Genomic DNA, 27,375 nt, shown 5'->3' with positions numbered 1-27,375 from the left:
TTTGTAATGTGGTGACTAGATCTGTGAACTCAGCTGGAAATAGCACATTAAGGGAGGGCAGGGCTTAGCTTGGTTGTTATGTCCTTCATAAGTAAGCAACCAGCTAACACCAACTAAGATTAATAAATTAACCTTGCTGAGAAAATTCAATGCTTTCAGGAGGGCTCAGTGGATACGGGGGAAGCTGCCACAAATAAAATCAGTGACATCTTTGGCACTAGCAGCCAGCAAAGTTACGAGATGGGAGTCTATGGGGGTGAATGGGCATAGATGCTGATATGAAAGCAGCCTCAGCCTGATTGTCAGGTCTCAGTGACTACTTTGAGCTACGAAACAAAATAACGTCACTCTGTTGTTGCCACAATCAGATGTCTCTTTTGCTGGAGATGTAATGGTGATCATCTTCAAAGTCCCCTGGCAACTGCACCTCTTCCCAGATATGGGTTGTAACTTTGTGAAGTTCTTCTCTGCCAAGCTCAGCAGAAATCACATCTCCTCTCAAGAAGAGCCTTTCAATTGGCACAAGACCTTTTTGATTGCATGTTATTCAGGGTTGTGGCTACAGTGGACCCAACAGGCTGCTGTGGGATGGAGTCAAGTGTCCTCACATCAAGAAAGGGTGTTCCTTCCAGTGGGTTCTAGCTGCTTCTGTCCTTAAGCTCTCCTCCCCTCTTGGTTCTCAGCAGAGTAGGCCCTTGGGTGTTTGGGCTGCAGATGGCCTTGGGGATGGTCAGCAAGTTGTGGGAATTCCTGTTATCTTTCACCCATCACCTGTTATTTAGGTCATAACTTTTCTGCTGGACCTCAGCCTTCAGGTGGCAGCGAAGTAGTTTCTATTCCCTTAATATATAACTTTTCTAATTGAAGAGCACCTTACATTTGCAGTTAATTAACTCCTGGATATCCCAGTTATTCTAATCAAACAAGTCCTGGTGTTTTCTTGTGGAGCAGCCAAGGGTCTCTTCACAGGTGCTAATTATGGTGGAGTTAGAGCAATCCAGATGCTATGTATACAGAGTGTCTGAAAAGAGCTCTTTGCAGCTCCCTGAGACTTTCAACATTTTCTTGCAACACTTACGCAAGGATGTTATTATTTCCCAAGGCTTGAGAAGGTTTGCCTCTACAGATGAGCATTGAATCTTGAGGTAGGGAGAGGTGGCAGCCCTGCTACCTTTTACCCACTAAATGTGTCAGGGCGAATGATTAGTCTTCAAATGACAGGTGCAAAGTGAAGAGTCAGGTCTACAGCAGATGCCATCTCCCTGGCCCTACACTCAGCTCTGGAGCATCTGGACAGTAAAGACACAAACGTTAGACTATTGTTTATTGACTACAGCTCTGCCTTCAATACAATAATTCCAAGCAAGCTTGTCACCAAACTCCGAGATCGAGGACTCAACATCTCCCTCTGTAACTGGAGCCTTGACTTTCTAACAAACAGACCACAATCAGTGAGGATAGGCAGCAATACCTCCAGCACGATTATTCTCAACACTGGTGCCCCACGAGGCTGCGTCCTCAGCCCTCTACTCCCTATACACTCATGACTGTGTGGCCAGATTCTGCTCTAACTCCAACTACAAGTTTGCAGATGATACCACCGTTGTAGGCTGTATCTCAAACAGCGATGAGTCAGAGTACAGGAAGGAAATAGAGAGCTTAGTGGAATGGTGTCATGACAACAACCTTTCCCTCAATGTCAACAAAACAAAAGAGCTGGTCATTGACTTCAGGAAAGGGGGCAGTGTACATGCACCTGTCTACGTCAATGGTGCTGAGGTCGAGAGGGTTGACAGCTTCAAGTTCCCGGGAGCAAACATCACCAACAGCCTGTCCTGGTCAAATCACGTAGATGCCATGGCCAAGAAAGCTCACCAGCGCCTCTACTTCCTCAGGAGGCTAAAGAAATTTGGTTTGTCCCCTTTGACTCTCACTAACTTTTACCAATGCACCATAGAAAGCATCCTATCTGGATGTATCACAGCTTGGTATGGCAGCTGCTCTGCCCAGGACCGCAAGAAGCTGCAGAAAGTTGTGGACACAGCCCAGCGCATCATGGACACCAGCCTCCCCTCCTTGGACTCTGTCTTTACCTCTCGTTGTCTTGGTGAAGCAGCCAGCATAATCAAAGACCCCTCCCACCCGGGACATTCTCTCTTCTCTCCTCTTCCATCGGGTAGAAGATACAGGAGCCTGAGGGCACGTACCACCAGACTTAAGGACAGCTTCTACCCCACTGTGATAGGACTATTGAACGGTTCCTTTATACAATGAGATGGACTATGACCTCACGATCTGCCTTGTTGTGACCTTGCACCTTATTGCACTGCACTTTCTCTGTAGCTGCGATACTGTTTTTACCTGTACTACATCAATGCACTCTGTACTAACTCAATGTAATTGCACTGTGTAATGAATTGACCTGTACGATCGGTTTTTAAGACAAGCTTTTCACTGTAACTCGGTACAAGTGACAATAATAAACCAATACCAATAGTTGTCACATTACTCCAGTGAGCTCAGGCACCAGGCAAGTGTGAAATCAATGAGCCTTATGTACAAGGACCAGTGAAAGACAACCATTTGTAGAAGTGGAAATATGGACAGGATGCACCAGAAACCAGTTGGAAGTTAAAAGTTAGTTACAAATTGGAATGACATTTTGTATTTAAAATCAGTCTGCACACACACACGCGCCTATCGGAATATGTTCTCCTTACTCTGATAGGTGCTGCCAGCTCCCCTCAACCAGAACTACCAAACCTGTAGAGCTAAGCGCCACTAGGGGAATGTGGATTACAACTACTTGTATAGATTAAAGAAGATGGAAGTGTATTCCAAATAAGCAGAGATTTGATGGCAGTGGTGACAAGATAGAGTTGGAGTTATAGAGCATGGAAACAGGCTCTTCTGCTCAGCTCATCCATGCCAACCAAAGTGTTTCCCTAAGCCAGTCCCATATCCCTCCAAACCTTTCCTATCCATGAACCTGTCTGAATTTTTTTTTGGAAACAAGTTCAATTTCACCACAGCTGGTGTAGAATTTAAATTCAAATTAATAATCTGGAATTTTAAACAGAACAACCAACCAGTCTTTGTAATGACTACAGAATGACCGGATTGTTGTAAATACCATCCAGTTCACTGATGTCCTTCAGGGAAATCTGCTGACCTTATACAGGTTGGTCAACATGTGACTCCAAAACTGATACAACATGACTGCCTCTTTAATGGCCTATAAAGCTGCTTGGTTATATCATAACCTCTTTGTTAAAACCGATAAAGAATAGAACTGGATAAAGTACCCAGCATCACATTAGGCACCAAGGCACTACTGACCCAGCTGACCTTGCGAAGTCCTCACAAACATGTGGGGAGGTGTTTAAATTAGGAGAGCTATACCACAGACCAGTCATGCAACAGCCTGACATTGTCTGTAGGTATGATTCTACGTGTACAACTGTGTGTCAGACCTGCACGTACAAGTCCTGTCCCACTGGCAAAAACGACCAACCAGACGAGGCAGCACAGTGACAGAACTGCAGCAGTGATTACACTTCTTCCAATCTAGTCTACTCCATTCTGTGTCCATAATGTGGTCTCCTCTACATCACAGAAATCAAACACAGATTGCGCAATGGCTTAGGGGTACATTTGTGTTCAGTCTACAGAGATGATTCCAAGCTTCCTGTCGCCCACCACTTCATTCTCTATCCCACTCTGACCGGTCTGTGGCCTCCTAAACCGTTATAAGACCCAACACAAGCTGGGAGGAACAGCATCTCGTCTTCTGTCTGGGCACGAGCCTTCCAGGCTCAATGTTGAATTCTTCAACTTTCAATAACTTTAATTCTAATGTAGACAGAGAAAGTGTCATCTGTGATATTGGCTCAATTTTCTCTCCTCTCCATTAGCATAGCCTAACCTGCTATTTGCAACACATCACACTTTTGTCACCCTCCAACTCCTCCAAGAACAATCAATCATCCCCATTTCCTTTGTCTGATTGATCTTTTCCTCCCCACCTTCTCTGCAATTAAAACTAACCTTGTTCTCTCATCCCGGTTCTGACGAAGGATCTTCAACCTGAAGCACTAATTCCGTTTCTTTCCAAAGATGCTGCTTGACCTGCTAGCATTTTCGATTTTTGAATACAGGACTACATGTACTGAACATGTAATAGACAGAGGTATGCAACCTCACAACTAACAAATCCTATCAAAGCTCTGCAGTCCTACCACATATAGTCATGATTTGTGATGGACAATCAAAGAGCTAACAGGAGGCAGCTGTGAGATCACTCCCACCCTCAATGACAAAATGTGGGAGCTAAAGAAAAGGCTACGGCAGTTGCAACCACATCCAAATAGATTATCCATTTGTTGACCACCACTCACCACCACCCCCCACCACCCCCTCCACCCACTTCTCTGAAACTTAAAACTAACTTGCAGGTTTTGCAGGGCATCATAAATAAGGTAGAGGATTTCAAAGCTTGGCTGAAAGTGAGGTGGCAGAAATAAGGGAAGTGCAAGAGGTGAGAATTGATGAAACGCATGGTTGGTCACCTGCTACCTGTATGAAAGGTCACACATGTAGGGCTGCAGCTCATTCACAACCACATGTACTCACTCATGACCATGAAATATGAGCTGTGCTTCCTCCACAATCTTCCAAATGCGCACCGTCCGGTCTCTGCCCCCTGACGTGACACAGCGCTCTCGACTAAGGCTGTCCAGTCCTGTGATTGCGTCCTGGTGACCAAACCTGTTTGAATTTGGGAAAAAGAAATGAAGCACAACACTCAAGACCATATCAAATATGGGTTTCCTCTTTTCCTGATCCTCACTGTTTAAATCAAGGCCCAGCACGTTATTCCTCTTCAGGACCTCAGGAGCATGCACTGAGAACTGAGATAGATAGAGATACAGCACGTAAACAGGCCCTTTGGCCCATCGGCACTGACCACTGTGCACCTACTTATGCTAATCCTACCCTAACCCCATATTTGTCTCCTTACTCTTCCATCAATCCCCTCCATGACCCCCACCCCAATTCCACCACTCAAGGCAATACACAATGATCAACTGATAAACCAATCTAAATGCCTTTGAGATGTGGGAGGAACTTGGAGCACTCAGAGGAAACCCTCACTGTCACAGGGAGAATGTGCAAACTTTACACAGACAGCACTGGAGGTCAGGATTGAACCCAGGTTGCTGGAGCTGTGAGGCAGCAGCTCTACAACCCTCAGGTGGGTTATGGTCTTTATTAAATTACTGTAGGTTAAGTTTGATGCTGTAACTGAGATCATGGGAAGGTTATGGCATCAGAAACCAATAATGGTCCTCCTGAACACAGCAAACTGCAGTGTACCATACCGGAGTATATGGTCAATTGCTTAATTATAGCATTAACAAGAATCATTCAGATGGATTTCAGATTATTTTTATTAGTCAAAAGTCTGTGCAAACTTGTTGAACTGAAAAGGAACTTAGTAATCCTAAATGGATCAGCAATCATTACAATGTTAGCAGTACTCACAGTGTTTCAATGTAGGCATTCTGGTCGACATTCCATAACTTGATTGAGCGGTCAAGAGAGGCACTGTATAACTGATGTGTCCCTTTCCTAAAGGACAAGCCCTGAATGGAGGAGTGTGCAATTAAGAGAAGCCACACAAGAGTTAGATACACTGCATGGGAAGCTACTTGCTCCCCGTTTCTCAAAATCACAAGCTTTATATATTTCAAGACAATTTCCTGTAAAATACCTAACGTGGAGCCCTGTCTGTACTCACTCCAAGCCCCCAGTGAAGGCAAATGGGTTCAGACTAAGTATTAACTGCCTTCATTCCAAACTCTCACCTCATTATGACTAAATCAAAAACAAAGAACACTGCACACCCTTCTGGAATCTTGTTTATAGCTCCCCTGTGCTTGGACTCCAAGTGCTTTAGTTTGTCTTTCCCCCCACCCCTCCCCAAATATTGCTGCATATACCGGCAGATGCAATATCTATGATCACAAGAGTGCTGCATGAATAACCTTAACCTTTCCCAAATAATTGCACAAGAGGTAAAGAGCAAGCCACAGTGGCTGCTCTTGTACAATGTTCTGTGAAGCTATAATTACTCATTACCACCAGAGGGCAACCAAACCTTTCACTGGGGTTCAAAATGCAGCAGTTCACTGTAATTTACTGAGATATCCTCCTCGCCAAAGGCTGTTCTAGAGAACTCCTTTAATATCCTCTTCCTTCCACGTGCAGGAATGATCTCAAAGGCTGCAGATTGGCATATATTAAAGGAGATGGTAACTTGCTTTAGCAGTAGAAACATGGCAAATGGGATTTCAAGTAGAGAATAATGAATTCTTTTGGGCAAGAAAAATGAGATGCAATATTAATTATACTATACAATATTAAAGAAGTTGCAGGAGCAAAGGGGCTGGGATAAATACACAGAAATAAAGGGAGCAGGACACATTGAGAAGTTCTTTCTGGAATGAAACTGCAAACTTTACAAGTCACCAGTCAGGTCCTAGCTGGAACAGTGCAGTCTCCAGAAGTGAATACAATTTAGGAAAACCGTCAAGGCCCTAGAGACCTTGCAGAGATTTTCTAGAACAGAACCAAAGATGGAAGATGCATTACAAAGAGAAACTGGGGTTTCAATGCTTCGAGAGAGGGTTTTGATGAGAATTCATGGTGCTCTTGGGTCCTGGTAGGAGTAAAAAAAATGATGGCAATGGCAGAGGGATCAGAAAACTCATTTCAGGTAACAGCAGAAAAACCAGAGGCAAAGGAAGGAAATAAAATTACACAGTGTTTGTTATGATCAGGAACCACTGCCCAGAATTCAATTACAATTTCTGAAAGAGAATTGAATAAAAACTTGACAGAAAAATATTCAGGGCTATGGAAAATTGAAGAGCCTAATTGGTCTTTCAAAGACTAGTGCACGCACATGGACTAAATGTGCTACATCATTCTATGGTTCTACTTAACTCTATGAAAACTGACCGTTCTTCCACAAGCACAATCATCTCTCACTCCCCACAACTCCATCATGCTGACTCACCGACACTGCATCTTTATGCCCTTTGAATGTGTGAAGGTGTTGGCACGTAACAGCATCCCATATCAAGATCAGCTTGTTTCTGTCACCTGTAGCCTGCAGAGAAAAGCAGTCAGATCAAGTGCTAGAGTCTGCCCACAGCACACCATTCAGTACACTGTTACAACATGCAGCCAGATCTACAGGATACGCAGAGTGCATCATATGCTTCAAACTCCAGCAATTCATAGTAACAGGGAGAAGGTCAGCATATACTGTGGGCTGCAGTGAATGAGATGAATCACATCAATTACAGCCGTCATTCCAAAGAGGATGGTTTACTGGAACAGGATGTCTTGCAACAGTGCAGGGCAGTGGCGAAACCACATTAAGGGTATGGCATATAATTTCCCCCTCTTATTCAAGGTTAACTTGTGGTTAAGAGCTGCACACAGTGTGGCACTGAATGGGCAACTTTCCTTGGAATTTTCACACAGTATGAGAAGTGCTGTTCCACAATGGCCCAGTAGGAAACATGAAAGTTATAACAAGGACACATTGAAACATGAGGTTCTGAGGGGACCTGCCAAGATGCATGCCATGAGGGTTCCCCACTGCCAGAAGTCTACAATAAGAACAAGGGTGGGTTACCAAGGAGCAAGACGAGGATGAATTTCTTCTGAGGATTGAGTCACTGGAATTCTCTATGCCAAAGAGCTGTGGATGCTGAGTATATCCAAGGCTAAGGTAGGAAGATGATTGGGCTTCTGGCAAATCAGTTTATGGGAGAAGAGCAGATTCAGTCAAACATCAAGTCAGCTGTAATCTTACTGAACATCAAAGGTTTGCAGGACAATTTGGCATTCTCCTGCACCTTGCATGCTAAACACCGAAGAACTGATGTTGCTATGCCTCAGCTCCAGAATTCTTGCTGTTGTGTCAGAAAATTAAGAGTTTGAGGTCCCACTCCAGAATCAGCGCCACTGGCACAGCCCTGTCACAGCAGGGTACCAGTGCAGCAGCTAGGAAAAGTTAAATCTTGACCCTTCCCACCTTCAAGTGGAGGTGAAGATCCCACAACAGTATTTCTGAGAGGAAGAGATTTCCTGCATCTTCGTAAATATTTATTTCTGAATCAACATCACAAATTAAAACTTTGCCATGAGATGTGGCAGTGCACAAGCATATGTAGTGTTTCCTACACACAAAGATTTCACTGGTCGTAAAATGCTTTGAGATGCCCTGAAATTAGGAAAAGTGTTATATTAAATGCAAGTTATTCTCTCCTTTCTTAATTCTGTTTGAAATGGAAAACACAGTAAGACTCAGAGAGAAGTATCTAATATTTTATAGAGGAAGCTACAGGGGATGGAGCCACTCACCAAGAACTTGCCATCTGATGAGATTGCCATGGAGAGGATGTGCATTGTGTGCCTCACATGTTGATCTTCTGTCCCCTTGCGCCCTCCACAGATTGTGTGAACCTTTTTACCACTGGTGATGTCCCCTGAAACCATGGATGAGATACTGTATCATGCTCTGCCTTTTAAATCCAGAGACTTTGAATGTTAATAGCAACAGTAACAAGGAGACGTGGAGCACAAACTGTTGTTAAAATCTCAGCAGGTTCCTAGTATCAGGTGCTTACACAACCCTACAACTGGGCTACACAAACTTACATTTAATGATGGAACAATCTTTGGATGCTGAGAATATGTGTTTATCATCAGGGGATAGAACTAGGCACGTGATAGCAAGCTGGTGACCACGTAACAGGCGAATCTCAGATGCGTCGGGTGGAAGATACTGAAACAAACAGCAGTACTGTTACTTTCAAAGCATAAATAGAGACAATCATGTAACTGTGGAGTAAAAAACAGTAAATGTTAGAAACACTCAGCAAGTCAGGCAGCATTTGTGGAAAGAGAAACAATTCATATTTCAGATGCTGCCTGACCTGAGTGTTTCCAGCATTTTCTGATTTTATTCCATATTTCATTAATTACATTATCTCCAAATCAGGATGTACACATTGGAGAAGAACTTGTAAGTATAGCAATCCCATGACATTGCTGTTCTTTTCTCTTAAGAGTACGAAGAGACAAGAAGGTTGGGAGTTGGTGTAGTACACCCTCTAGTGTATGTAATGCCCAATGAAGGGAGTGAATAGCAAGCCTAGTAGCAGGGGAATAAATCAAATGGATCACTCTGCTCTGGATGACATGGACCTTCTTGCAGGTATGCCTGGTGAGTGACAAGTTTTCCATTGCACTGTTTGATGCATGATAAAATGCAAAAGGCAGGGCATCTGCTTAAGTTATTAATACATGCAATGTTCGAGAGATTGCAATGTAATTTCTAATTGTCATTAGATGGCAAAGCAACCTTGTGTAAATACTCAAAGCTATATAATTCAACTGTTACAAAGCTTTTTGTGAAAATTAACATTTTACTAGGCCTATTGTGTACAAGGAATTGTTAAAGGGTCTGGGCAAGATCCAGTAAGTTCCACAAGTTGCTTGTGAAACTTGTAGTCACAGCATTCACATAGAAACAATTGTTGGAAAACACGAACTGCAACTGAGAGAATAGAACAGGCTTCCCTGTTTTACACTCACACTCGATTTTTGTTCATGTTCATGAGGTGGTGAATTTCTATCTGTATATCTTTAATCCTTTACTCACATCTTTGGCGAGGAGTCGCTTTAGTTTTCCCTTCTGTTCCAGCTGCAAAGGACCACAATTCCAATCAACATCAATGGAAATAAGGAAAAAATTCAAATCACATTGAAAAGAGCCCTTAAGTGGCATTTTCCCCCCATCTCTGGCTCCTGACCAACTCAAAGGATTAACATCAACATTCTGACAAGGATTTGATATAATCAATGAGGAAGACTCTACCAGTAACTAATGAAGAGCAGCAGTGGCTCACCCTTAATAAACAAATACCAAAGTGGCAATGTGACATAGCAGTTAGTGCTGCTGCCTCACAGCTCTAGGGACCAGGGTTCAAACCTGACCTTGACTGCTGTCTGGAGTTATGCAATCTCCTTGTAACCAATGCAGTGTTCCCCCAGTTTATGTCCCATATCCTGAAGTACTGTTGGTAGGTTAATTGGCTGCAGTATATTACCCCTTAATGTAGGCAAGTGGCAGGAGAGTCAAAAGGGGTTGACAGATATGTGAGAGAGAACAAGTTGCAGGTGAACAGGGAAGGGGGGAGGGGGGATTCATCTACTTGGAGCAGACATAGACATGACAGGCTGAAATGCTTTGTCCTTTAAAATAAGGAATTGTGGGCAGACTGAAACCAGTGATTTAGCAAGTACTCCCTTAACATTACTTTTTAAATATGAAAAAAAATCTTTAGCCACCACTGTTCAATGTAACATCAGATTATATAGTCAAATCCTTAACACACAATACTTCATGGGATGAACAAGGCCACAACCCCAACTAAAGATGGAGAGCCTGTCTTACCAACACTGCAGTGAGGGACTTGTGCACCTGCCAGAGATCAAAAACCATTGACTCTGTGGGCAAAGAAAGGGTCAACAGAAGGAAATACAGATATATGAAAAGCAAAAACACAAGATTTTAAGTGAGATCTCTACTTTCCTAGCAGAAGATGGGCCGGGACTGTGACTTAATTCAGTTTCTTCCTTTCCCTTTAAAAAGACAGTATTTCTCACCACATCCTCCTCCAACCTCCCTCCAATGAGGTCACTCTCAAATTGTTCCTCCTCCGCCTTCTCCTCTTCTGTAGGCAACAAGAAAAATTATGGCAGATCACAGAACTGTTCGGAGGCAGAATAACAAACCTGCCAACTTCACACCTCCCAATGCCATTGCCTACCCAGACTGTATTCAAACATACAATGAAGTAAAACTGCAGTAAACCAGGTGCTACACAGATGCAATATGCAGCAACTGTTTCTGCTTGAAGCTAGAACCACAAATATTTTTCTCTAATTCCTCTGAACAAGGGCACTGTGGGGAACAGCTGAACACCCAATGCATTTGATTGGCAGCAACTTAGCATAGGGACCAAGTACCAGACTCAGTGTACATAATTACAATCAAATCCTGATAATCTGGAATCTGAATGTTCAGAAATCCCAAAAGCTCAGCACCCGTCCCACTCATCCATACACAAGCCTTTGTTATTTGCAGATCTGCGCACACAGGGTCAGCTGTGTGTTACTGAGTGTGGGCTAGGTGCATGACTAGAGCCAGGAATACCAGAGGCAAATAAATGTTGGAGGGTTTGCAGCCAGAGGTGGGTCCAGAGTGTCTGTATAGTTCAGTTTGTTTGACAAGCTGAAACATAGTAGCTAAAATTCACCTAGTTCTGTTTTTCTCACTCTCTCTAAAATAAACTTAGCGGATTTACCAGAAAATTTGTTAAACTACCATGTATCGTGCAAAAAGTGAAATAAAGCAAGTGTTAGGGTAACAGCAGTAACATAAAATAGCCTGGAAAATCTGGTCCAGCACGAGGTCAGTTTTATTCTCATCTCTTCCAGTCAAGGAGTAACCTCGTTACCATGTTAGAAGGTCTTCTGCTGGAAGAACTGCTGGAAGGTATACATCATGGTAACAAACAGGGTAACATGTGATCTGTACCTTCTTGCCGTAGTTGTTCCAGATAAAGCTTGGCAAGTCGCAGCTTCTTCTCCTGTGCAGTTTCCTCAATCTCCAATGTCTTAGCAGCTTTCTTTTTGTGCTCAACACTGCCAGAGAATTTAAACAACCTTTAATATTTTTTTAGAGAAAGAGATGTTCAATTGTGTATGAGGGTTCTAATCCAGTACCAGAAGCTTCAAGCTTGAATGGTTGGCCTCCATTAGCAGAGGGATCTAGTGGTCCAAGTAAATAGCTTCTTGAAAGTAGCTGCATAGATTGATAGGGGGTAAAGGTGACATATGGCAAGTTTGCCTTTATTAATCAAAGCACTAAGTTCAAGAGTCAGGAAGCTACCTCGCAGCTTTATAAAACTCTGGTTAGGCCGCATCTAGAGTATAGCATTCAATTCTGGTCGCCCCATTCCAAGGATGTGGAGACTTTGAAGAGGGTGCAGAAGAGGTTTACCAGGATGCTGCCTGGATTAGAGGACATATGCTATAAAGAAGAGGTTGGACAAACTTGCGTTATTTTCTCTGGAGTGGCAGAGGGTGAGGGGAGACCTGTGAGAAGTTTAAGACTATAAAAGGCATAAATAGAGTAGACTGTCGGTATCTCTTTCCCAGGGTCAAAATGTCTAATTCTAGAAGGCATGCATTTAAGGTGAGAGGGGGTAAGTTCAAAGGAGATGTGGGGGGCATGTTGTTTTCTTTTTATTTACAGAGAGTGGTGGGTGCCTGGAATGCACTGCCAAGGGTAGTAGTGAAGGCAAATACAATAGAGGTTCTTAAGAGGCTCTTAGATAGGCACATGAATACACAGGGAAGAGAGGAATTTGGACATTTTGAAGACAGAAGGGATTAGTTTAGAAAAGCATTTAATTATTTCGCCACAACATCATGGGCCGAAGAGTCTGTACTATTCTATGTTCTATGCAAAGGAGGGACCATGCTCTTAGGTTTAGTGCCTTCAAGATGGGATAGGATGGAGGAATAAAAGGGCTGCTCCTGATTTAATTTATTAACCACCTGCTGGGAGGTGTTAGACATGGACACATGATTAAGGTCTTTGGTTGTTAAAGGGCCTGCCAACACTCTAAAGTTCAACCATTGAGGCAGAGCACTACAGGGCATTAAGCCCAACAGCTCACAACTTTATAAATCTCAATTAAACCTTCACTCAATTTCCTTTCCCAAGGAACATTTACAGCTCATCCAACGTTTCCTTCGGACCGAACATTCACATGATGGGAGTTCGGAACCCAGCTTGCAAGACAATTTGGAAATATAATTAAAGACTTGTCCAAATGAACAGAAGCTTTGCTGTCTGAAGATAATGCCACTGACCTGCCAATAATACTGGTCACAAAATAGGCAGCTACTTTTTCCACCCTCACCCCACCCACCAGAGGAATCAGACTAAGACCAACAAATCACCCACCAAACCCAGGAGTTGGGGAGATGACAGACAGCCAGGACTCATCACAGCCACTCCAAATGAAACAGCTGAAGTCACAGAATCAGAGAAAAGTTACCACACAGAAGACCACCCTGTCCATTATGTCTGTGCTGGTCAAAAGGGCCACACAGTCTCATCCAACTTTTCGGCACTGGGTCACTTTCCCTGCAGGTTGCAACTCTTCAAGTACACATACAAACACTGTTTAAGATCATCAAGGGTCTTTGCTGCCACCACCAAGCTTTTAGACAGCATATTCCAGACACTTACCACCTTCTGGGTGATAAAATTTTTCGTCATCTCCCCTCAAATTCTTCCAGCAGTTATTTTAAAACTATGCCATTGGTTTTAGACCACTTTGATAAGGGAAGTAGGTCCATCCTATTTACACTATTTCTGTCCCACTCAACCTTAATTGCCTCCCCTTAGCATCCTGTTCTGAAGGGAAGGCAGTGCAGTGGCACAGATAATAGAACTGCAGCCTCACAGCTCCACTGACCAGTGATCAGGACTGAACCCTGGTGCTGTTAGTGTGGAGTTTGCATGCCCTCCGTTACCACACAAGTTTCCGTCCCACATCCCAAAGGAGTGCTGGTTGGGAGATTAATTGGCTGCAGTGAGTTGCCCCTAGTGTGTTGCTGAGTGGTAGAATCTTGGGGGAGAGGCAGCCTGTTGAGAATGCCAGGAGAATAAAAACCTGTTGGATAGGATTGGTTTAAAAATGGATGCTTGTTGGTCAGCAAGACTCGATAGGCCAAAGGGTCTGTTACTGTATTGTATCTCTCTATGAGTAACAACTGTAGCTTATCCCATCTATCCTCATTAGGTACAATATTTCAGTCTGCACATCTTCATAAATCTCCTCTGCACCCTCTCCAGTGAAAATCACAGCTGAAGTAATGTGCCGACCCACACTGCCTGTGAATGGAGCCAGGCTATGACAAACTGAACACGTGCTGAGCTTTGCTCAAAACAGCAGTCCTGTAGTGCAGCAGCACCACCACGGGGAAACTAGGGTCATTATGTAGTATTATCAAGGTCTCTAGTGAGCCGTAACAAAAGAGTACTATCACATCAGGATTTTTCAGGATGCGTGTCCCTATTATGGGATCTAATCAGGCTGTGAAGCCCTGCACAGTGGAGGTCACACCCCCCCCCCCTCTTATCAATACAAGTGGCCCTGCAAAGCAGCTGAAACTTCTGGCTTTGGGACTAAGAGACAGAAGCAACTTAATGAAGTGCAGGATCATCTCCAAGGGTAATGTAAATTGAAGTGTCTGGTATAAATAACTTCTACAGATTAGTCCAGTGGGCAGGAGGAGTGGGCTGGGCGTGAGAAGTGGACGGGATGGAGCTCTGCGGCTTCAAGCAGGCATGGGCCGATCTGATCGATGGTCTCCCTGTACCTGCAGTGTCACCTGGGTCTGCAAGCTTCATTTAACTCTCTCAAGCCCAGCACAACAACGTACAATTACTCTTAGTACCGAGTAGCACAGAACCAGCATGAACACTTGGTTACCTTTCAGTCTCTGAGTCACTGGAAATCTCTTCATTCAACACTGCATCAAATTTCTTGCGAACTTTATCTTTGCCATCTTCTGCCTGTGAATCAAATACAAAATAAGCACTATACACTCGACAGAAGAACAAGAGCTTCCATGAAAATTAGTGTCAGTATTCCTCCTACACAATCAAAGCCAACTATTTGGCCAAGATTGTTATCTCAGTAACAAGATGGTGGGAAAAGAGCATCACCCCTTCCACATCACTGTACACCTGCCTACTCAGCTCCAATTGTCTGGTGTCACTTTAGAATTTCAGGAATCCATGATTTGAGTATTCCATACTGAACCCAAGCTGCACTACCAGCACAAACACCACCACATCACTGCCTACCTCTATTCATTGGCAGCAGAATTTCAACTACGTCTTAGTGAGTTCCAATCACAAATCCTACACTTTCTCCCAGGTTTGCAAACTTACCCAAAGTCTACGCCAAGGATGACTGGTTTTTAAGGCCAACCCTCATTTTCTCCCTAGCCTGAGCAGAAATTCCCCTTGAATTTCTGCAGCAATCTAAATTCGTGTGAGGATTCTGATCATGTATTATTTGTCCTCTCTTTTTCTTTGATCAGCTGTAGAAGCTATTCTTCTGATTCAATCACCAATGCTAAAACACTTCCAAGGGTCTGAATACTTAAGAGGTCCTTATTGTGACTGTTTTCCAGTTGTTACACATGGAAAGCTGGGAAACAAACCCCAATAAGGTTGCCAAGTTTCAGATAATTTACTTCTTTATTTAATTGAGTTAGCTTGTATTTATTAGCTGTTTTCTAGCATTTAAAGCACTTATTTTTTAAATACTTAAAAAATGTAAGTAAAATATAATTTGTTTAAAAATCTATTAATTAATCTCAGTATTAAAGTGTTTTTCAATGTTTGTTAGTGTCACAGAGATTCACAACCAACAGTCTGAGCAACAATCGTTAGTTAGCCTGGGGTATGGCTTAACCAGCTGTCAGAGTGGTTCTGGATATTTCCAGCTCAGGGATCCTGCTGATCAAGAGCTGGCTTTGGGAACACGCTGCAGGTAATTGCAGGCAGCTTGCTGCTCACTCTGCTGAAGCAGACAGAAATATCCTGCAGGCTGCTCGTGGACCTTATGTTGTGCATCCTGTTCTAGATGCTCAATTAGTAGGAAGTCTGCAATATTCCTGCATAATGTTAAACACCTCTATCAAATCACTCCTGTTCTGAGAAAAACAGCCCTAGGTTTACAAATGTTTACTTGTTCTTGCATTTCCACACATCAGACAGTATTCAAGTGAATCAATCCTGCATGCACTCTACCATGTGGAGAGCAGACATACTTTGCCCTTGTATCACAATTTTTATAGCCATTACAAAACCCAAGGTTACATCTGATATTTTTGTGCACTTATCTTCTGGGGGATCATAAGATGATTGTTATCTGATATTTTTGTGCACTTATCTTCTGGGGGATCATAAGATGATTGTTTCCTTTAATATGTTAAATAGGATGTGGGAATTGCTGACAAGTCTGGGATTTATTGCCCAGTCCAATCACCGAGAAAGTGATGGCAAATCACATTTTTGAACTGCAGCAAAAAAAAACAAACTGCTGGAAGGACTCAGCAGGTTGAGCAGCATCTCAAGGAAGCAAAGGGATAGTCAATGTTTCGGGTTGAGAATGTGCAGGACTGAGAGTGTGGAGACGAGTTAGACAGTATAAGGAAGTGAGAGCGCAGGGTGAGACAGGGGTTGGTAGGTGACAGGTGCAACCAGGTGAGGTGGGGAATGATGGACAGATGGAGCCAGGTGGGGGAAGCAGAGGTAGAGAGTTTTGAGATGGAGCTGGTGGGTGATAGATGGAACCAGGTGAGGTGTGGGAGATGATGGGCAGATGGAGCCAGGGAGTTCAGAGACAGAGGCTGGTGGGTGATAGATGGAAACAGATGAGGAAAAAAAAACAATGGGCAGATGGAGCCGGTGGGGGGGGTGTGGGGAAGGAGGTAGGGGGAGGTAGAGAAAGAGGACAGAGGCTGGAAGATGATCTGGAACCAGATAAGGGAAAGATGATGGGCAGATAGGGGAGGGTTGGCCAGGAGAGAAGAAACCCAGGTGGATAGGTGCATGGGCGATGGGCAGATGGAAATGGGAAAGGTGAATAAAGGGAGACAGAACCTAGGTGGACTGGTGGAAGTGGGAAAGGAACAAAAGAATTGAGGGTTACCTGAAGTGGAAAATTCAATGTTCACACCATTGGGTTGTAGGTGATGGAATATGTTGTTCTTCTAGTTTGCATTTTGCCTCACCGTGGCAGTGGAGAAGGCCAAGGACAGACAGGTCGGTGTGGGAATGGGAGGGGAGCTTAAGTAACATGCAACATTGTGTGTTCACCTTTTTTGAAATGCCTTAGTCCCTGTGCTTTTTCGCTTTACGAGGAGGGCCTAAGTAGACCAGGACTGTATTCTTTAGAGTTAAGAAAAATGAGAGGAGATCTCATTGAAACTTATAAAATTCTGACAGGGTGGATGTTTCCTCTGGTTGAAGAGTTTAGGACCAGGGTTAACATCAAGGGGTAGGCCATTTAAAGCTGAGATAAGAAGTTTGTTTATGTAGAGGCAGGTAAATCTTTAGAATTGTTACCCCTAACAGCTGTGGAGGCTCAGTCACTCAATTCATTTAAAGCACAGATATCTGAATGTTAAGGAAATCAAGAGGTATGGGGATAATGCAGGAAAACAATGCTGAGGCAGAAGATCCGTCATGATCTAGGATGACAGAAAAGGCTTGAAGAGCCAAATGGCTTCTTCTTATTTTGACTATTAGGCAGCAAGTTACAGGGATCTGTCTCTGTGGCAGTGACTGAGATGCCATAGATTTCCTTCAGCTTGGTTTGCGACTTGGAGCAGAGCATGCAGACATGTTCCCATGTGTCCACTGCTCTTGCTTTTATAGCTAGTAGCAGCTGTGGATACAAGTTCCATCAAAGAACTCTTGCCAAGCTGCTGTGGTACATTTTGTAGATGATACACGATAGCCAGTGGTGGAGGATGAGGTGCCAGTCAAATTGGCTGCTTTAGTTCAGATGACGTCAAATGTTAACTGTAGTTGCAGCTGCTACTTTCTAAGCAAGCAGAAACCATGTCATCATACTCCTAACATGTATTTTGTAGATGGTAAAAGGGATTTAGGGAGTCAGGAGATGACCCATTCTTCATAGACTAGAACATAGAACTGTACAGCACAGGCCCAGCCTTTGGCCCATGTTGCACCAAACGAATACCCAGCCTTTAATCTGTTATTCCAAGTACAGTGTTTATACAGCTTAGTCAGTTAAGTTGCTATTCAAGGGTGGTTCTCAGGATATTGCTGTTAGGAAAATGGGTGACGATAAAGTTGTCGAATCCAAGGTAGCTGATGTACATCCTCAGGCAAACCCCATATGGATTGGGAAAACAGCAATACTGTTTCAATTTAGTTACTTTATTCCCCACCATCAAATCAGTAGTGTGTGCAGAGATATCCTTTGATGTTAGAGGGGAGAGGGTAAACAGTGTAGAGCTGCCAAATAACATGATAGGGCTTTCCAGTACAAGTCTGTCCAAGTAGGATGGGAGAATAAGATTAATATTCATGAAGCTGGTTACTGGAGCTGAACTTTTTTTTGGAAAAAAGCTGTAAATATTCTCTCACTCAACTAACCGAGTTGCAAATTCAGACTTTAACCTTAGTGTCCAAACATACTTAAATCAGAAGTAACACTATAAATAAATGAAACTCTCTCTTTCCTCAACACTACTTGAAATTATACAGTAGTTCTTGGCAGTGGAAGCAATCAAACTGTTTGCTCTAAACAGTTTCCATGGCTGGAAGTTAAATTCTCAGATGATAATACAAGAAGTTTTTCATAGTTTGGACAAAAATGAAAAGTTTACAGCATTATGACATCACACATGGAACAACATAGTTCAGATCACTGGGGAGTTATCCATTTATATTTCATTGAATGATTCATAGAGCAAGCAGTGACACAGGGGATTAGTAAGATGTGAAAATTTCAGTATGCCCCAAAACATTTCAGTCAATAAAGCACTTTTTAGAGAGTCATACAACACACAGGCCCTTCAGCACAACTTGTCCATGCTGACCAAGATACCCATCTAAGCTGGTATCAACTGCTCACATTTGGCCAATATCCCTCTAAACCTTTCCTAACCACGTTCCTGTCCAAGTGTCATTTAAATGCTATTATGTACTTGCCTCAACCACTTCCTCTGGTAGCTCATTCCATACACACACCACTCTCTAGGTGGAAAAAGTTGCCCCTCAGGTTCTTATTAAATCTTTCCCCTCTCACCTTAAACCTATGCTCTCTAGTTCTTGATTCCTCAACCCTGGGAAAAAGACTGAATGCATTTTTAATTGCAATACCGAAGCCCTGTAATGTAGGAAAAGCAACAAACAGCATGATCCCACAGACAGCAGCATGATATTTACTCAGAAAGTCAGGTAGTACCTGTGAAGAGGGCAGAGACAATGCTTCAAGTGGAAAACCCTTATTCAGATTCCAGGGCCGGACTGTCAGAAGGGTCTTCAACCTGGAACATTCTCTCTCCACAGACACTGCCTGACCGGCGTATGTTTCCAGCAGTTTCTGTTTATTATTCTCCCCCTCCCACCCCTTCCCTTCCCCATTCGCACCAGCCCCCCCCCTCCCTCCCTCCCTCCCTCCCGTCCCCCACCGGCCTTGCCCACGTGTCTGATCGCTGCCCTGCGGCCCACGAGAACTAACGAGGCCCCGAGCCGTCAGGTGCGGTACGATCAGACCCCAGGCTGCGACCCTCAATCCTCACCTTCCTTTTCTTGCCCCTCACTTCACTTGTCTTCTTTTTACGAATAAAAAACGAGCCACCGTCCACCACCATCTTCCCTTCATTCACCACACGCCTCAATCTAACCTGATATCCTCTTCCCCGCCCCTCGAAACACGCCACCCAATGGCTGCTCAGTTTGCCCAGATACTTAGTGTTGATTGGTTATCATGTGTGCCAATCCTGTTAAGACGACAGTTTGGCTCTCACGGAAATTGGTGCCACAGGATTATAAGTCCCTCGAGCGTATGATTGTAACAATAGTTCCGTTGTCAAGGTGTTGAAAATGTTGACTTCTTTGGTTTCTTTTACTCCATTATTCTTTTCTTTCCCTTTTAGTTTTGTTTATATTTTGTTAAGATAATATATAATGAATGAGTTATTGAGTGTATTTAATGTAGAGGTTTAAATTATAAGGGAGTCAAGGGAAAGTAAGAAGGTGGTGTTGAAGCCAAATTTGGATCAACCTTAATATAATTGAATGGTGTAGCAGGTTTGAGGAGTCAAATCACCAATTCCAGCTTCTTAAATTTGAATGTTACAACCCCCCCCACCGTCTTTTTCATCCCCAATTTAGATGGACAACATTGGAGTGAGTCAACATTGTATGTTCATGGGGTACTTGAGACCATCTGTCCAAATTTCAGTTAGAAATTGGTTAATGGTAGTGTCCCATTCTGTGGTTATGTAAGAAACCTGGGAGAAAACAGGTCAAGACAGCCCAAACAATTGGATTGTCAGAGCACACTCTCAGACTAGAGGAATGTGATGGGCCAAGTGGCCTTTTTGTGGTTTAAACTTCCGTGATTATTTAAGAGGATTATGAAGAAGGAAAGTCAGATTGTCATGCTTAGATGAAAAAGGTTGCTTCATGAGTACATTCTTCTGTGTGATGTGATTGTAAAGATACCTTTACTTGTGACGGGATTACAAGAAAACATAAACTGTTGCACCAAATGTTGGATGTGAATAAGAAGCCCAATCTCACAGTTAAGATGCCAGCTTTGCTTTAGCAGTTTCACTCTCACCTCTGAACACTCCAGGCTACTGCTAGAGCAAAACCCTGTATTGTTGGCCACCTGTGGCTCTGTCTCAGCTTATCTGCTGCAGAAACCTTCACCCATCCACTTGAAACCTCCAGACCTGACTTATCCAACACATTTGTTCAATTGTTTTTTAAGATGACACAGTGGCACAGCTAGTAGAGCAGCTGCCTTACAGCTCCAGAGACCAGAGCTCACTCCTGACCTTCAGTGCTGTCCGTGTGGAGTGTGACTGGGTCAGTTTCCCCTGGGTGTCTGGTTTCCTCCCACATCCCAAAGACGTGTGGGTTGGTGGGTTATTTGGTCACTGTGAATTGCCCCCTATGTAGGTGAATAGTAGAATCTGGGGAGAGTTGATGAAAAAGTAGGAAGAATAAAAAATGGGATTAATGAGGGATTAGTATAATTGGGAGGTTGGTGTTTGACAGGAACTCAATGGGCTGAAGGGCCTGTTTCTGTGCTGTATCTCTCTGTCTCTATGACTCTAACCAGCAGGGCGGTGGGGTAGGAGCTTAGCCTCCCTTTTGGGGCAGGGAAGAGTCCATGAAGCAATCAACAGTTTGGCAACTGCCGCTCTGGGTATTAGTGCAGGGTTAGGTGAGGTGGGGGCAAAAATTGGGTGGCACAGTGGCAGAGCTAGTAAACTACTGTCTCAGCGCCAGAGTCCCAGGTTCAATCCTGACCTTGGGTCCTGTCTGTGTGGAGTTTGTATGCTCTCTCTGGGTGAAGTGGGGGCCACAAAAATCACTGCGCAGTCCCACTTTTAATCTGCACAATAGTAGTGTGGCCAGCCTCAGTCTTCACTGTTAGAAACTAATTGCTAATAACGTGCCTGGGAGGAGGTATCCCACAAATTGTGCTCACCCCCCACCCCCATCTTCTGTGAACACTTGTGTTCATTTACCATAAAAATATTAGTAATAAGAAAAGACCTGATAGAGATATAAAAAATTATAAGTGTCGAAGGCAGGGTTGTTAACTGTGCCGTATGACCCAATTAACAGTTGTGGAACATCCACTAGTGCCCAGGTTCATTGGCTAGCTGGTGTGGGAGGGCAGGATATTGAAAAGATGGACACGTTAATCAACCAATAGAGGTAGCAGTTGAGGGGAGTTGTTGCTGGGTGATAGAAGTCATGTCAACTCCTCTGGAACCCATCCAGCTGTCAAGTCTGACGGGAAACCAGATTCATACCCCAGCACTTTGGAGGGGCCTGTTGCCCATGCACAAACTTTCTAGATAATTTCTTTTTTGTCTTCCTTACAGCAATGGAACAGTGAAGGTCTCAGCCTGGACAAGAGCTCACTGGGAGGGGAGGAAGTGAGCTCACTGGGACTGGAGCAGCAAGCCCTGTGGAATGTTAATGCAAGGCTGAGAGGAGGAAGCTGTCTCTAATGCTGATTGGACCAGGGGATTTTTTAGAGACTGTACTTCCTCGGTAGCTGCTCTGACTTGTCCTGCTTGTGCAGCATTTCCTGAGGCTTTCCCAGGCTGCCGGTCCCAGTCAGGAGCAGAGAACGTCAGTAAGTATCAAGCTGGCTTTAAAAGATTTTCAGGACTTGCTGTCATTCAGTGACCTTTCCTTGTCAGTCCAAACAAAAGTAGCTTGCTGGGTAACTTCAGAAGGGGGTTAAGAGTTAACCAGTTTATTCTGGGACTAGCAGCTTGTTTGCCTGGAGAATGTTAGGAAAAAAGTTGAGCTTTTATAGCACACCAGCTGATACCAGTTTCTTGTGTCTGGATTTGTTTTTAATTAAATTTGCAGTTTCTGAATTACTATCTAGGCTCTGGATTATAAATCGAGTAAAACAACTGCCTCAATCCCTTTGTAATAGATATTGTAGTATGACGCTCTCAGTTCTTAATTTAAATATAATGATGATTGCACAAAGTGAAGCCATCTCACTTTCTATCTGAGCAGTGTTCACTGCCCTACATCAATAGACTAAATAAATTCAAATTCTTTGGTTTCTGCTATCAAAAACAGCAAATGGTATTTATCCAAATTTTTTAAGTATTGATTTTGTTTGTCTCTGAAGAGGAGGATTTATTAATGTTGGTTTCCTCCCACATCCCAAAGATGTGTGGGTTGGTAGATTAATTGTCCACTGTAAATTGTCCCAAGTATGAAAGTGGATGGTAGAATCTGAGGGAGTTAATGGGAACGTGGGGAGAATAAAATGGGGTTAGTGTAAATGGGTGCTCGATGGTTGGTGTGGGCTCGGACTGATGGGTCTGCTTCCGTGCTGTATGGCTCTATTGTTCAGGGATTTCTTTCTGTCCTTTCACCCATCTATTCCTCTGGAGAAGGGGTGGGGCTGTTGTGCTGTCAAGCACTGGGACTCTTCTTGTTTGTTGTCAGTAGTCTCTAGGCTCTTGAGCCTGCAGGTGATTGGTTGTTAAGTGAGACAACACCCCATTGCTGAATTGCATTTGTGGAGATTGCAAGTGATAAACAAATCAGGGCCAAGGCCCGGCAATCCTGGTTAATGAGGAAATTGCCCATTTAGAGGGTAAAATTTAGGAGGTGCAGTGAGTGGATCTGAGAGGGTGAAGGGGGCTGTGGGTCTGGAGAACCACACGAGAGAAGACCTCATAAGAAAAGTGAGAGAGATATGGGTTTAGGGAGTTGCATGAAGCTTGCTAGGATTCATAGTTATAGAGCATGAAACAGGCCCTTCAGCCCAACTCATCCATGCCAACCTGAGGTAGTCCTACTTGCCTATATTTGGCCCATACCCCTCTTAAACCTTTCCTATCCTTGTGCCTGTCCAAATGTATTTTAAGTGTTGTAATTGTATCTGCCTCTATCACTCTGGCAGCTCATTCCATATACCCACCAACCTCTGTGGGGAAAAACTTGCCCCTTGGGTCCACTTTAATTTTTTTTAATCTATGCCCTCTAGTTTTAGACTCCCCTGCAGTGGAGAAAAGACTGTGACCATCCACCTTATCTATGCCCCTCATGATTTTATGAACCTCGGCCTCCTTCGCTCCAGGGGAAACAGTCCCAGTCTATCCAGTCTCTTCTTGTAACTCAAGCCCTCCAGTTCCGGCATCATCCTTGTGAATCTTTTCTGCGTTTCCCCTGGGGCTTGACCACTGAAGGTGTCAGCCCTCCAGGTGTGCCAGTGGAGGCCCCTCTTGTGTGATACCTCTGAAAGGGTGAGGTTGGGGTTGCAGTGTGGATGTGTTGTGGAAATCATCTGGTTGATGGTTTAATGGGAGAAGGGTGTAACAAAGTCTAAAACGTTGCAAGATGCAGGGTGTGGGACAGACTCAGCAGGTCAGGCTGTGCTAATGGAGAGAGAAAAATGGAGCCAACATCATGACTTACAGCAGAAATGGCCGGTTCTGATCTGGACAGAGAAAGTGAATTACCAGATATTGTCGAATTTGATATTGAGTCTGCAACTTGCCCAGACTAGAAATCAGGTGCTGTTCCTCAAGCTCGCATTGGGCCTTGTTGTAACAATGCAGGCGGCTATAGACAGAGAGGTCAAATAAAGGGTTAAAGGAATAAAAGGGTCGGGCAACAGGAAACTTGGGGTCACCCCTGCATGTTGAGGTCTTTTTTTTACCAAATTCATCTCAGGCAGAGGTTAAAGTGTGTGTTGTATCAATGTGATTTGTTTTTATTAAAAGTAGGTTGAACTTTGTCATAGTAACAAAATGTAATGTTTTTTTAAAAGATAGTAAAGTTGGGTGGTGTCTCTGCCCTTTCACTGGCTTATTTAAAGGGCGATTTAAAGAGAATGAGCCAAAAGTCAAACAACCCACGAATCTCAAAACAGGTCCCAAATTCACCACCACCTCCCCAGCCCCTTCCCCTAAACCTAACATTACACAACCGTAGCCAACTCCCCGACTAACCCTTGCCAACTGCTCGCTGAACCCAAGCCAACTCCCCGACTAACCCTTACCAACACCCCCACATAACAAAACCCTCCACAAACACAATTTCCCACCCTACTAAGATATGGAGTCTGGAATAAGACACAGATCGGAATAAAGACAAGTGTAACGAGACCAGGATAATGAAACCGTGAGCCAAATCAAAGTGGCAGGGTCCAGTGAGACTGAATCTCCAGTAACAAGATCAATGAACACGAGGGATAATTTTCCCACTGCCCGCTAACTCACAACCCACGAATCTCAAAAATGATTTGTGACATTTCTTTTAAAAGCTAGTCCAATTCAACTTATTAGTAGTGGATGACAGCACTGATCTGGGTCCCACTGGAGTTCAAATGGCACAAGAATAGTTCCTTTCTCAGAACCAAATTGCAAACAATACTTGCTTTGAAGTTCCCTTGCTTGTTGCACTGTTTTGTAAAGGCTGAATTTATAATTACAAGGATATTGAACTATGGATGTTGTTGGTTGTTGGTGGAGTTTGTGTGATGAAAGGTCCAGCAATATGTTTAACACAAAGGAAATTATGTGTAATGAAGCCAGAAATTGGAGACACCAGGTCTACTGTCTGGAAACACAGAAATGTTCTGATGAATGGTGGCTGTTCAAAATGGAACCACTGGCATTTACACATTTTAAATGCCAGCGAGACACAGACATGTGACTGTGTATAATCAAATGAAGAAGTCTTGTGTTTGCCTGGCAATATCAGGTACTGTATGTTGCAGTACACGGGTGGGTCCAGCAATTGTTCCCTGGATCCTGTGCCAGGTTACGCAAATTCCAATGGAGTTTGCAGAGAGGAAAGGTGAGGAGATGTAGGGTTTTCAGTTATGTATGTTTTGTTTCACGTGAACAGTCTTTTCCCAGGGTTAGGGAATCAAGAACTAAATGGCATAGATTTAAGGTAAGAGGGGAGAGAGACTTAATAGGAACCTGAGGGGCAACTTTTTCACTGTGGGTGTGGTGGGTATATGGAATGAGCTGCCAGACAAAGGGGTTGAGGCAGGTACATTAACATCATTTAAAAGGTGCTTGGACAGGGACGTGGATAGGAAAAGTTTAGAGGGATATGGGCCAAACATGGAGGAGCAGCAGGTCATCTGCAGCCCTCAGTGATAGAACCCATGATGCTTTGCTCCACCAGGATAGGCCCTTGGGTGTGTGCAGACCCAAGGGTGAAGGGGCAGCAACATCTGGACCACTGTAGTTATCAGCACTGTGCAACTGAATTTCAATGATTAAATCACAAAAAACATGCTTCTCTGCAGCTTGTGGATTGCAAGGGGTTGAAAATGGATTCCCATAATGCTCTTTGTTGTCATTTGTTTGGCATCAGGCAGGCAGACACTGTGTTCACTCCTCCCATGTTTGCTGCTCTGTTCTTGTCCTTGTCCAAGTTCTCTGTGGCCCTCTCTCTCCTCTTCCCCCACTCTCTTTCCCTGTCCTAGCCCCACCACCCTCCTTAACCCCCCCCAACCCCATCTCATTCCCCAGCAGTAATATTTTCTTCCTGCTCTCTTGCAGCCATGCCACCAAAGAGGAAATCAGCTGCCACCAAACCAGCTGCTGCCAAGGTCAAGAAGGTCAAAGGTGAACCAGAGGAGGACAACGTCAAGTCAACTGTTAATGCCTTGAAGACAGCCCCGAAGGAAAAGCTCAAGGCCAAGATCGATGAGCATTGCCCGCTGAGCACCGAATCAGAGGCTACGGTAGGTGTGACCCGGGTTGTTGACATTCTGGAGCAGGCTCTCCAGCTCTCATTCCCCCTTGGCACCACCACATCTCCTGCCTTTGGGAAGCACAGAACCTGAGCCCCAACACCAGGCTGCTGGAATTCCTGGTGTGGGAGACAGTAGAAGCACATTTTACACATTTTCTTTGTAACTATGGATCTAATTTTATATTGAAAGTGAAGTGTTAAATGATTCAAAAGAAGCCTCCCCTTTCTCCACCATACCCTCCTGTTGCTGACCCCTTCTGAACTCCTGTTCCTGTCTCCTGCAGGTCTTGTTCTAGAGCTCAGTTCCACAGCACCACAGGCTGCCAAGACTGTGAGAGCATGCAGACCATTGGAACCAAACCCAATCCCATCTCTAGATGCACAATCCCAATTTGTGGGCCAGCTAAACTCCTTTACACCTTACTTTGTGAGGCAACATGGTTATGTCGGTGAAAAGCCTCAAACGACTGTAGAAGTGCTAACCAATTTCTGCACTATAAATGAGATCAAGGCCTATCGGCAGTGAAATCTGGAAACTTTTTAACCAAGGTGCCAAGGCCATGGTTTAATTGTGGTCAATAACATTACGAATGGCCTGGATGGGGTGAATAGTTGGTACTATAATGAAAGGGGTTGGGTTTAAAGGGCAGACACACAAAGTGCTGGAGGAACTCAGTGGGTCAGGCAGCATCTGTGGAAGGAAATGGGCAGTCAATGTTTTGGGTTGAGACCCTTCATCTGGACTGGAAAGAAAGGGGAGACAGCCAGTATAAAAAGGTGGAGGGAAGGGGTGGAGCAAGAGCTAGGAGGTGATAGGTGGATTTTTTTTTAAGCAGTGCTGAGTTGGGGAACAATGAGTTTGGATTTAAAGGGCAGTGGAAACCTGGAGGTATTTCCCAGAAGATGGCTTGGCTCCCTTGGAGCATTGGAGACTGAGACTGATAGTCTGTCGTTGGGTGAGGATGTTGGACAAAATACGGAGCCAAGGCATGTACTGATCTGCCATGGTTCTACTGAACAAAAAAAACAGTGTTATAGAGTGAATATCCCACTTCTGTTTCCTGTGGGAAAACTATTAGGTATCATAGTTACGCAGATTGCAGGAGCAACACCTCGTATTCCGCCTTGGTAGTCTCCCCATCTGACGGCCTCCACAT

General features: G+C 44.0%; 2 protein-coding genes across 2 annotated transcripts in view; one reads left to right on the top strand and one right to left on the bottom strand.

Moving 5' to 3' along the window:
• The window catches only part of rrp9 (ribosomal RNA processing 9, U3 small nucleolar RNA binding protein), a 32,364-nt gene extending 12,742 nt beyond the window's left edge, over positions 1–19,622 (bottom strand). Inside the window, exons 1-10 of the mRNA XM_052018074.1 lie at positions 19,519–19,622; positions 14,658–14,740; positions 11,684–11,790; positions 10,750–10,817; positions 9,743–9,784; positions 8,737–8,863; positions 8,440–8,564; positions 7,082–7,174; positions 5,545–5,645; positions 4,633–4,767 (exon numbers count right to left, since the gene is read on the bottom strand). Coding sequence (XP_051874034.1) covers positions 4,633–4,767; positions 5,545–5,645; positions 7,082–7,174; positions 8,440–8,564; positions 8,737–8,863; positions 9,743–9,784; positions 10,750–10,817; positions 11,684–11,790; positions 14,658–14,740; positions 19,519–19,590 — 953 coding nt within the window. The 5' untranslated portion in view covers positions 19,591–19,622. The remainder of the gene's footprint in view (positions 1–4,632; positions 4,768–5,544; positions 5,646–7,081; positions 7,175–8,439; positions 8,565–8,736; positions 8,864–9,742; positions 9,785–10,749; positions 10,818–11,683; positions 11,791–14,657; positions 14,741–19,518) is intronic.
• A 2,168-nt stretch (positions 19,623–21,790) lies between these two features.
• Positions 21,791–27,375, top strand: part of parp3 (poly (ADP-ribose) polymerase family, member 3) — a 35,101-nt gene continuing 29,516 nt past the window's right edge. The window contains exons 1-2 of the mRNA XM_052018830.1: positions 21,791–22,103; positions 26,023–26,207. Coding sequence (XP_051874790.1) covers positions 26,025–26,207 — 183 coding nt within the window. The 5' untranslated portion in view covers positions 21,791–22,103; positions 26,023–26,024. The remainder of the gene's footprint in view (positions 22,104–26,022; positions 26,208–27,375) is intronic.

This window comes from Pristis pectinata, chromosome 6 (assembly GCF_009764475.1).
Source record: "Pristis pectinata isolate sPriPec2 chromosome 6, sPriPec2.1.pri, whole genome shotgun sequence".
Lineage (NCBI taxonomy): Eukaryota > Metazoa > Chordata > Chondrichthyes > Rhinopristiformes > Pristidae > Pristis > Pristis pectinata.
Note: the sequence above shows the minus strand (reverse complement) of the source record. Positions and strands in the feature narration are given on the sequence as shown.